General features: G+C 36.1%; 1 protein-coding gene across 2 annotated transcripts in view; it reads left to right on the plus strand.

The window, feature by feature from the left end:
- Nucleotides 1–12,624, plus strand: part of Otogl (otogelin like) — a 119,995-nt gene that overhangs the window by 40,648 nt on the left and 66,723 nt on the right. For both annotated transcript variants that reach the window (XM_047550214.1, XM_047550216.1), the window contains exons 20-25: nucleotides 1,089–1,254; nucleotides 1,880–1,954; nucleotides 4,670–4,722; nucleotides 6,553–6,715; nucleotides 10,729–10,836; nucleotides 11,569–11,707. In XM_047550214.1, coding sequence (XP_047406170.1) covers nucleotides 1,089–1,254; nucleotides 1,880–1,954; nucleotides 4,670–4,722; nucleotides 6,553–6,715; nucleotides 10,729–10,836; nucleotides 11,569–11,707 — 704 coding nt within the window. The remainder of the gene's footprint in view (nucleotides 1–1,088; nucleotides 1,255–1,879; nucleotides 1,955–4,669; nucleotides 4,723–6,552; nucleotides 6,716–10,728; nucleotides 10,837–11,568; nucleotides 11,708–12,624) is intronic.

Raw genomic sequence — 12,624 nt, forward strand, 5'->3', positions numbered from 1 at the left:
ATGTCTGGCATTATGATTTTGTATGGGTAGCTTTATTTTATCACATCTGTCACAAACACTTTCCTAGCCTCTTCCTGTACTATGAGAAGATTTTATCTATTAAAGGCATTAGCAAGCCATAATCCTTGGGCCCCTGTGCTTTTGTGGATGAAATTCATTGGAGAATAGTTCTGCTCCTTTGTTTACATGTGGTCTCTGGTTACTTTTGTGCTTCAAGCACAAAAAATTGAGTAGTTGTGGCAGAGACTCTGGTCTGCAAAGCTGGAAATTCTTACCATTTGGCCCCTTACAGAAGATATTTTCTGACTCCTGCTTTGGTCTTTCCTTTCAGCTGAGAATGCTGCTCTTTGATCATCTGATTAGGGGTCTCCAAATTCCTCACTTTGTAAGGGACCAACTTTTTTCTTTTTTAGTGTTTGTTTCCAAGGTCCAAGACTACTAGGGTCCATCCTCCCCTCCGGCACTCACAGTTGTGGATTTTCTTTCCCCTTTCACCTCTGGCATCTGGGATATCCTCCTCCTATTATATATTTAAAATAATTTCATTTATGTTTTATCCAGCATTTTTTAGTGTTCGTACAAGTGTGTTTTTAGATTATCTTAGTTTGTCTACCATAATCAGTTCATTTGGTCTAAAGAGAAATTGGAAGGGTTTTGGGAAAACTGAGTGGGCGTCAATAAAGTCAATCTTTGTCTTTGTAGAAAACTGAAAGTTTACCTAAGCTTCAAGAATGCTCTAAAGAGGATGGTGACAGTGTAACAGTACAGAGATTTAAATTGGAAGGAAAGGAAGTTTAGTTAGATATATGAGAACCTTACATATTAAAAATTAATATTAAAATTACAAATGTTATGCAGCATCACACTTAAAAATATTTCAGAACAGAAATTTTATTCTTCTGTTATACTTCTACTAAGGCCAGGAATTGTTTATTTATTTCTTTACAGTTATAGGATTCTGGAATGTTTTATGCTTATCAATGTAAAATAGCTTTGTTTCATGGTTTGAAACAAATCAAAATTTCATGGACCTTTAAGTAAATGTACCCTGTGGAGATCTTTCTTGAGTAACTCTCCCTTGTCCTTAGCTGTGGTGTGCCAGAAGGGCATGTTGTACCATCACTGTTCCTCATTTTGCCGCCATTCCTGCACCTCTCTGTCTTCCCCGGAACAGTGCAATGATGACTGCGCTGAAGGCTGTAACTGTCCTGAAGGCAAATTTTACGAAGACACCCTTAACTTTTGTGTGCCCATGTAAGTCATGGTGATGGGTTGACACCATCCAGTGTTTATATTTTTCTTCTTGTAAGTCAAATGGACTTTCTAGCTTGTTTCTTTACTATTTCTTAATGCCTTTCCCCACCCCCTTTAAGCTTTTATATTCACAAATAGCTACAGAAAGAGCTAAAGAATCTGATGGTTAATCCTGAAGTTTATTCCTACTTGCTTTTCACATACTGAAATCAGTAACAGGGCTGATGTTTCACTGTCATGTAGCACGTTTAGTAGCAGGATTGTAGTGTCTGTCAGCTTTCAGAAGTTTCTGAGTTCTCACATGAGGTGAAGACTTTGGTCTTATACACAGTGCTAAATGTTTTATTAATGGTGTTTCTCTGAAGTGCATTCAGTGACTCTTCTTGTAACTAAACTAAGACAGTTTGTGATTTTTATTTTGAAACACAAAATCTGAAGCTACCCAAGACTATATGTAAACAATTTCTGCCATTTGTATTACAGGATCCCAGCAAGTCCCACAGGATAATGACAACTTGAACATGTGCCTAATGATGACTTATTAAGAACACAGGGTATACTTGTAATGACTTTTGACAGAATTTATATCCCATTTTACTTACTTAACCTTGTTTTTCCATGGTAGATATCACTGCCGGTGTCATTATAGGGGCAGCGTTTATCAGCCAGGGGAGCTCATTCCAACACCCTCGGGCTTATGGTAAGTTTCAATGAATATATTAAATACATGCATATTACATTCAAATAAGGAATATGGAACACCTGAGTCTTGTACTCATCACTACACAACAGAGATCTGAACTTGTCACACAATGAAACAAAAGCCTTTTAATTAGTTGTGGTTCTTTGAGTGAAATTACAGGTGATATGGGTACTCAAATACTGTATATTAGTGAAGGTTTTAGTTTCACAGTTTAGTACCAGCTCATAAATTGATTTGAATGACAGCGCATACAGGAGTAAGTGTACCTCTTTCCTGGGACAGTAAATCGAGTAGGATAACACTTAATAAGTGTTATCCAGTTGTAACCAGCCTGTTACATGCCAGTCGTATCCTGTCTATTAAAAACGCAAGCACGCCTGTGCAGCAGTACACATTTATCTTTATCCAACTGCTCACCTTCCTCTTTCAGTTGCACCATAGGTGCCTACAGATAATACTAGAATGTAGATAATGGTAATAACAACCATTGTCTCTACCATTACTGTGCACCTTCTGTTGTCCTGGCCCCATTCTGTGTTTTATATTTATCATTAAACATATCACTCTAACCCTAAGAGATAGGTACTGTTGCTTTATGCCAATTTATATGTGAGGAAAATGAGGCATAAGTGACTAAGCAACTGGATGGCAAAGCTGGGATTGAATCCCAGGCATTCTGGCTTCTGCTGAGCTTGTTGTACTGCAGATGGCACTGTTAACTCACCGGGATCTACAGCAGAATATCGATTCTCAATTTACCTTACTATCTCTTCTTCCTGCCCCCACTTAAGCCCTTGGATATTTCCCTAGTAGATTACACTACTATCCACGTAGTTTCCCAAGCTAAAATCTGAGAGTCATCATTGACTCCTTTCTCCTACTCAACATACCTAGCCTACAAATCCCCAACAACTTTGGATTTTTTCTAATTTCACTATGTGTAATTGATATCCGTTCCATTCTTCCCATTCTATGTTAGCAATGTTTTTCATCCTCTTTTCTCTAGACCTTTCTAGATGATCTTAGTTTTATTTTGTGTTGCTATCACAAAATAGCCAAGGATGAGCACTTCAGAAGAAAAGAGGTCTGTTCAATTCACAATAACCTAGCACCCATGAAGGCTTCTGGAGAGGACCTCATGGAAGATGGCATCATAGGACGATGTGTGTGTGTGTGTGTGTGTGTGTGTGTGTGTGTGTGTGTGTGTGACAGAGAGAGAGAGAGAGAGAGAGAGAGAGAGAGAGAGAGAGAGAGAGAGAGAGAGAGAGATTCCATGATGAAATAGGAGGTAAGAAGGCAAGCCAAGGATGTTTTCTTATAACAACCACTCTAGTGATCAGTCTTGCTGATAAAAGCAACAGTCCTTTCTTAGGATCATGCCCCTGTGATGGAGAGACTTCCATTAGGCCCTACCTTGCAACACCACTGCATCCTTTGGGGTTCAGGCCTCAATATGAGTTTTGGTGGGGACAAACCACATTCAAGCCACAGCACACCTGGTCTTCTTGCCTCTAGACTTGCTCCACTTTAATTTTTCCAAGACGTTGACTCTCTTTTGAATTTCATACAATTGAATTTATTCATGTAAATTTAATAAGAATAAAGTCTATCCCTCCTCCGTGCAAAAAAATAAAAAATTCAATTAGTATAGTGATCTAATTTGCATTCCTTTTTTAAAAATGTATGTCCCCAAAGAGGTAAGAAGACCTGAATGTACGGTCTGAGGCCTAGCTCAGCTCCTGTGTGCCAAAGTGTGATCAAATCATACCCAGAGCATCAAATGTACTGTTAAATAACGCATAGGCATATTTTTCTTGTGATGTGGTCCCTTAATATATCAGCCAATTTCTTCATTGGGGGTCAAATATAGAACATAGAATCTGCTCAAAGTTGAAGGAAAAACCATGTTGGAGTAATTGAGAACCGGTGTGTTTTTCCCTGTCATGTGTCTTCTGAAGGGATTTTCAAGGTCAGTTTGCCTGGTACTGTTTCACCTTATGCCCTGACTTTAGAATCTGGGTTGCAAGAATGATATGACTCCACTCTGTCCTCAGTGCTGATGTCAGGATGATTTTCCTAAAATTCCAACCAACCACATGGCTTAACTCAAGATAGCATCTCAGTAGGACCTGGCATCTGTCTCCTTTGTCATCCTCATCTCATGGCACTTAGTCACATAGAACACTCTTTTACCCCCCGTGGTTTGTGTTTCCACCTATGTTAGAGCCTTCCTACCTTGTTCATGTCATAACTGCCATTCATTCTTCAAATTGTTCAGGCTTTACCACCTTTGACCACCCTGATATCAGTTGCCAACAGATTTTAAAATGTCTTGTTTTGTTTTCTTCTATCTCTTAAACCTATTTCTGTATTGCAGATGTCACACTGCATAAATTATTGACTCTTTTCCTCTCCTAGCAGGATATAAGCACTTGGTCAAGATGATTAACTGGGTCTTTGTCCTTATGCCTCTCACAAGGCCCCATACATAAAGCTGTTGGGAAAAAAAAAAAAATGTTAGACTGAAATATCTGTCAAGTTGGACCTGAGGCAATAACTTATTTGTAAAAAATGTTGTGGGAAAAAATGTAACATTTGTATATGTATTCAGTTCTTTCACATGAAATTATTGTTGAAATACAGAAAAAAAAAAAAAAAAAAAAAAAACCACCAGGAGTTTGGATTAGAAATTAACTGTTTCTTTACTTCTAGCCAGTGTTCAAATGGGACTGTGCAATGTGATGAATCAGCAACGCCCTCCACTGGTGAGTTCCAGATCAGTGTTTTCCTCAAGGAGAATGCACTCTGGTGCTACCCCTGGCCTTCTGGCAGAAATCCTCAGTCCACCACAGCCCTCCCTGCCCATGTGTCCAGACGCAACCTTGCAATGTTTCCCAACATGATGCTCCAGTGCTTCCCAAAATTTTCACATTGATAATTAGCAAATTCCTAGGACAGTTTGGAGTGAGCATATATGGTTGCCTAGGGCAGAGCTGGCCAGCTCAGGGATGCTGCCCAAATGCTGCCTGCTTGGGACTTTCAGGTACCCCAAAGGCTTTAGGGATAGTGTATAGACACTTGTTGTGACCAATTAGTGAATCAGAAATTGAGAAGCTCTATTCTAGAACAGCACTGCTCAGATTTTAATGTGCATAAAACCAATGGAATCTTATTAAAATGCAGATTGTGAGGTCAGGGGCAATACCTGAGATTCTGTTTCCTATCAACAACCAAGGTGATGTCAATGCTGCATGTTCCTGGACTACATTACGAGTAGCAAGGGATCTGGGACTGGGAGTAATCAGTTAAAAACAGCATATAAGCCAAGCACAGTGGCACACACCTGTAATCCTGGCGGCTCAATTCTTTGCAACTATGGAGAAATTCTATGCTTATTTTCATTTATTTTATTGAACAGGAGGCTGAGACGGGAGAATTGCGAGTTCAAAGTCAGCCTTAGCAAAAGCGAGGCCCTAAGGAACTCAGTGAGACCCTGTCTCTAAATAAAATACAAAATAAGGCTGGGGATGTGGCTCAGTGGTTGAGTGCCCTTGAGTTCAATCCCCAATACCAAAAAAAAAAAAAAAAAAAAAAAAAAAAGGCATCTAAAAAGACATCTATTGTTATACCTTAAATGTCATTTTACACTTGAATATCTTTCTTGAAGATCTTATGTTTTAGGGGATCCTATATATTCATCATAGAAATAAGGAGCCCCCATTTCTTTGCAACTATGGAGAAATTCTATGCTTATTTTCATTTATTTTATTGAACAGGAAGAGGTAGGCTGATAAAATTAATAGTGAGCTATGGCTTTGTTATTTATTTGAATGGCCAGTTATACACTGTTATAAATTAACTTTGAATTGTATGCACTAGATTTATTTTCTGAGGATTCAGGCCTTCTTTACAAGTTTGCTCATGGATCACACTTATATTCAGTAGGGTGTCCCTGCTCTGCCCTCTTTGCTTCAGGGTGATATATAGTTACAAAGGGAACCCCAGGAAGCCACCTTTCTCATCCTTAAGAATCCTTAAGATTTGATCATTTTGGTCCCACATAAGGGGCCTCATTGATTCCTGAGAACTCAAAAGCTTTCTGGAAGGAACAGGCAGCACCAGTTGGGCCTGTATTATACTCACCTCTCTGTCTACAACACAGTGAGAACTGATGAAAGTAATAACTCATAGGTGAAGAAAGATCTAGAAATATCCTGTGTTTGTTGTGACTTTTTAAAAGTTTAAATATCTACCTTTTTTCATCCCTCAAAAATTTAAAATATACATTCGAATCAATCAAAATAGCTTGTTTTGTGACCTCAGAAAATTATAAACAAATTAGTTACGGCCTTATGGAAGGCAGCTATGGATTTTAAACTCAAGATAGGTTTTGGAAGCTTTAGAGACTAAAGAGAATGTGCCTGGGGAATATTTGTAAGCTCATCAACTAAAAATCACAGAATGAATAAGAGCATCAAAACTGGTGAAATATTCTATGGTGTCTTTTGTTTCAATGACAAATGCATGTCCATAGGATTATTTGTGTATGGAGCAAATATAAAGTTAAGGTCATTTCACCTGTGCTTTATCTCTAGTTCACGTCTGCCCAGAAGGAAAGCAGTATTTTGACTGCAGGTTTCCTGACCCTGAATTACCAGCTGGTGGTGTAAATTGTGAGACTACGTGTGCAAACCTGGCCATGAACTTCACTTGTGCCCCATCTTCACCCTGTATAAGTGGCTGTGTTTGTGCTCCAGGGTAAGATTCTTTTTCTTGATAACATAGACCATTCAGGATTTGACAGAAAGCATGAGCACTCTTAAAAACATCATTTACAGAAATAGCTAAAATTATTGTTTTGATCAGTAGTTCACTTTGGGTTGGTAGCCAGAAGACTGTTATAATTATTTTGCTAGGTTCATGTAACATTATGCAATATTATTAATTGAATTGAGGAGAGAACTTATTTCAGGATGAGATTGGAATTTCTCCCCTGATTCAACTGGGATTTTTGAAATGTGACACAACTGGTCACTCCTCATTTGAAACACTCAAGTATGTATATTCTGTTGCTGCAGTAACTTGATACTAAGTTGTAATTGTGATGCCAACTGCCTTATCATATAAATGTTACAGAAAACATTGCACTGAGGCTAGCCAGGGGAATGGGTAAGAGATTAATTGGTTAAGAGTGGGAGCTCTGACTTCAGACATACCAGAGCTCAAATCCCAGCTCAACCACAGTTAGCTGAGCGATCGTTTGCAAATTCCTTTTGAAACTCAATTAGGTATTGTGAGATGTGGTGTATGTTTGTGTCAGGGGGTGCTCAATAAATATGAGTCATTGTTTTATGGCTATGCATCTACTTTTATTTTGTAAATTTCCTTCAGTTGCAGAAAAACTGGTACACATGAAAGATGAACAGAACCTGGAGACTAATAGCTTCCTTGCAGACACACACATAATCTGTCCTCCTGGCCCTCCCTCCTCTGGTAATGAATAGAGGTGCTGCACAGAGGGAGGACCATCTCAGGCAAACAGGTCACCCTTTCTTCCTCAATGAACATGTTCACACAAAGAGATTGCAGGGATCAGTTCATATAAACCATGGGCAAAGAAGAGAGAAGTCTGTGGTTTGGTTCCCAGGAGAATCACCTTTGTCTAAATGGCCCCCATCTGGAATAGGTTGAAGAGCCAAGTAACTTGGGACTGGTATTAATCTCTTTACAAAGGAAGGGCATAGGAGGTAGAGAAAAGATGTTCTCAAAAGAAAAGTGCCCACCCATGGGAAAATAAAATAAATCAGGCCATAGAGCAGATGAGCAAGGAGGACATTTAGTGAAAAGGACAAGGAAAGTAAAACCTTCATTATGGTAAACAAATTAAAAACTACAATAATGCTTGATTTATTTGATTTAATTATGATTCTTAGGGATACAAAACTGATTTAAACCATATCCTAATTTTGTTTCATAAAGTGTGCTTAACGTTATTATTTAAAGAATAATATTAATAATATTAAATAATAATAATATTAATAATAATATTAAAAATCATCTATTTACTGTTCCCTCTGACACAGTTCTATTTATTTACTGGCCAAATCTCATTACAAACACAGAAATTTTCTTCTATCTTCTGTGAGTGTATTAAAAAAATACAAGGACTGGGGAGATAGCTTAGTCGGTAGAGTGCTTGCCTTGTAAGCACAAGGCCCTGGGTTCGATCCCCAGCACCACAAAAACAAAACAAAATTAAAAAAAAAAATATGGCTGGAATTGACTTAGAGGCTTCTGATTGGTTTGGGAATAATTTTATTAACAGGACCTGTATTATGAAGTCATTTATGGCAATGTGATTTGCTTTGTCTTCCATGTGACCTTATCTGGCTCATTTTGGGACAATAGCCTAGTATCTCTTGTTTTCATGGGGCCTGGTAGTGCCAGAGGTTCATTCTCTATAAAAGGACCTTATACTAGTTCAGAAATTGCTGTGGACTGAAGAAATGGAAAGTAGTATAGTGGAAAGAGTCAGATAACAACAACTTCAAATATTGGTCCTCCTCATTAGCTAAAGAACCTTGGGACGAGCTACTTTCTCACTTGGAGTACCAAGTGCCTCTTTTTAAAATGGGTGTCATGATATTTATTTCATGGATGGTTGAGCATGTGCAGCATGCCAGTGATGTGGTAGTAACTCTGTAAAGTTTATCACACACCCCACTACCTGAACAACTTAAAGCATTTAATTTACAGTGATTTGTGCTCCCCTCTTCCTTCTTCCAGTTTTTGATTAGTTATGAAAAAACTCACCAGCATACATAATCATTTCTAAAACCTCTAATTTGGGTAGGTGTGAAGGTTCATTTAGGTGCGACTGACAATTGATGTGAAACACCCAATGTTTGGGACACTGTGTTAAGCTGCAGGGATTGGGAAGAGGTACTAAATTCATAAACAAGGTACTAACAGTATAAAGTTAGTGACAATTTATAAAGGTTTGAATAGTTTCTGGGTCACAGGAGTGAAGAATATTGTTTTTTATTATTAATGTCCTCTTTATCAATCTAAGACTTTTAATCAGTACTTAATTCATTGTGATGAGACCTCCAATAAAGATTTTTTACAAATTGCTAAGAAGGGGGAGCATGTGTGGGGATTTGGGACATAAAAGATTGCACTGAGAAGATTGCACTAATTGAGACTTAAACCATGAGGAGAAGGGCTTTCTGGAAAGAAGGAAAATGCAAAGCTCAGATGGAGTGACAAGAAGTTTGGGAGAGTTGAGATGAAAGATTGTAAAATTTAGGGCATTGTTCGTTTGAAAGAATTTATACACATAAGCTTATACATAATCATTCATGTACATAAGTTTCTGTATTCATTTTTACTCAACAATTGAGTATCCTCTATATGCTAGGCATTTAGACCCAAGCATCAACAGGATATTCCTGGTTCTTTTAAAGTCTATAGACAGCATATACAAATAAGAAAACACAGTCCTAAGTAAGAAGAACTGTGAGAAAGGCAGCTGAGCACTAAAGAAACATATGTGGTTATTTCTATTTGAAAGAAGGGGCAGGAATTCAGGATTTCAGATGTCTATGTTAATTTTCTTTTCTCATTGTGCTGGGGATCAAACAGGGCCTGTGCACACTAGGCAAGTGCTCTACCACTGAGCTACAGCCCCAGTTTTATGTTAATTTTTATGACATTGAATTCTTGTACTTTAAAGCAAATTGAAAATAATTGTATACTTTTTCTATTTTAGTAGCTATTTAATATTATTTTACTATAATTAATAATGAATCATTTCATAAATGAATTCAAATATATTACATAATAAATTATTTTTAAATTTGCTATTTATTACTATATTATTTACTTAAATTATTGTATTTGTAATATATCTATCATATTTATTATTTAGGTTAATATTTATTAGTTATTTTAAATTATGAAATATTTTAGAAAAAATTTTTAATAATTTGGAAAAAAGTTTTATATTGAGGGTATTACAATAAATGCTACACATAATATGTACTTAATCATATCAGAATACTTTAACACACTAAAATCAATTAGTCTGACAGTAATTTAATATCAATATTTATATTATATATTAAAACAAAATTTGTAGGTTTTAATTTTTTATTTCTAGATATGTTTAGATACTTTTTCATAAAAGAGTAACCTTTTAAGAGGGAGATGGCACCTCAAAAGAAACTGAAATTCAAAATTATGTTAATGAAAAAGAATGTGAAATATTTGATAATGACAGGTTTTTACTTGAAAGCACACTTACACAAAATTCTCATGATTTTAATTCTAAGCACCCAGAAAGAGGCTTTTGTGTGTTCTACATCCTATAATAGAAAATGTTATTAATTTCTTGATTTACTGTTTCATCAAAAAGTTGATAGATCCCCATAGAGTCCTTTAAGTAGCAAATAGTGTAGATGGGGACCCCTACTTTCTCTTTAAACATTTTTTTTCAGAATAACTTCTTTTATTACCAATTTAGGCCTTTTTTCTTTTTTAGTGTACTTTATGAATAACAAAAAGGTCAAAATATCACATGTAATCAATTCACCTGACATTTTACTTAATACTGCAATACTGTGACACCCCCCAATTCATCTGATAGAATATGCCTTAGCCAACCCTATAGTAAATAGAGAAGACAGTGTTGAATATGATGAGGTTAGTGATTCTTTAAAAACTGGAGTTAGCAGATTGTACTGATAGCCTCTTACTTCTTCATTTGGAAGGATGGCAGAGCACAAGGGAAAGTGCTATGTTCCTGAAAGCTGTCCTTGCATCTGGAAAGACTGGGAGTATCTCTCAGGAGAAGTGATTGCTACACCTTGTTACACCTGGTAATGAGATCCATTTATCTCACAAAAACTTTCCTAAGAAATTGTATTAATTTCAATAATGTTGTTGAATTTACTTGATGTACAAATCAAGGAAATATGATTTTAAAGGCATTTGGGAGTTTGGTGGAGGGCTACTATCTACAGGGGACCACACTGTTGTTTTTACACATATTTGTTCAACCTAGAAGATAAGTGAGAAATAGGCAAATTTGAAAATTTAATAGGAAACAATACCTTGAGCCTGTAAGAAAATGCTAAATGTTCCAAAGAGATAATTTTAATGGTAGCTTTTCTGTTTGGAAATACATAAAAATAATACCATAAAAGAAAACTTGAAATATAATTTCCTTAAAGTGGAGACAAAGTTTCTAAACTCATGGCCATTATTCAATTGACTTAAATATAGGAGATGGCATTTTGCTTTTTTGGTCTGCTTTCAGTCCTATGTTCAAAGACCTATGTTCAGTTTGTATTTCATTAAGTTTTTTCCATGTGACCCAGGCACAACTTCTAGGCTTAATTTTTCTGTCTGACAATATATTTAATGAGGAGGTAAACATATGCCAAACTTGTCAATGTAGTAGGCATTATCAGAATGAGTTGGCAGTATTTCTATGAGTTATTGGCTCAGTGAATGCTCTTGCCTACACACCTTCCTATTTTTGTGCCACTTGTAAAATACCAACTAGATCCAAGTTTCTTGGTAAGGTAACTTGTGTTATTTTTTAATAGTGTTTGTCGACGAGGAATGTTCAATTGCACATATTATCCATGCCCAGCTGTGTGTACAATCTATGGGGACCGGCACTATCATTCTTTTGATGGACTGGAATATGACTACATCAGTGATTGCCAGGTTTTTTTGATAAAGGCAAGTCACAGATAATCATTTTTACTTGAACTTGTGTAAAGATAATATAAAAAACAAAAGACAAACTTGACTCAGAAAGATCCCAGTGGTTGAGGTTCAGAGATATAACTCATTGATTTGGAATGCCTGTATGGCTAAGATTGTAGGGGTGGATGAGTACACCAGACATTATGAGAAAAAGGGTAGATAACTAAGAAAACAAGCTGATCTGTGACATATTAAATTCATATATCATTAATAAAACTTATGAAGGTTACAACAATTTTAAGCAAATTTCCTTAACTCATTCATAAGATTAATTATTTGTTGGTGGTAGGCTAGTCCTTTAGCTATCTGTGCCTCTGTTTCCTCACTTATAACATGAAGTTAATAATTGTATGTAGCTCCAAAGGTAATTCCGAGGATTAAATGACATAAATATGTGTAAAATGCTTAATAGTGCTTGATCTATAATAATTATTCCATAAATATCAACCATTGTTATTATTGTTAGCTTGGTTTGATGCATATAAATATAATACATTAAACCATACACTGGATTATGTATTTTTATGATTATAACAAGAGAGATTATTCTTAATTTTAGAAATGTTACTTTGAAGATATGTTTTGGTAAATTCCAGGTTTTGGATATCTGATAAAATCCTTAAATTTCTCACACATGTACTACATTTGGATTACCGGTATACCTAAATTTTATTTAGACATCATCGATGCCAGAATTCAATTTATAAATGAAAAATGTAAGCTTTAGAAAGAAATCACACAAGAATAAACAAAATGACATCTTTTTCTTCGGCAAAGTAACATGAAATTAATGCATTTTTTTTTCTGGGTATGGCTTTTATGTCATTAAAAGTATGTGTGATCCTTCATCATGAAAGTCGACTACATCCCTACATCAAGAAAGTTAACTG

The sequence above is a fragment of the Sciurus carolinensis genome, chromosome 4 (assembly GCF_902686445.1).
Source record: "Sciurus carolinensis chromosome 4, mSciCar1.2, whole genome shotgun sequence".
Lineage (NCBI taxonomy): Eukaryota > Metazoa > Chordata > Mammalia > Rodentia > Sciuridae > Sciurus > Sciurus carolinensis.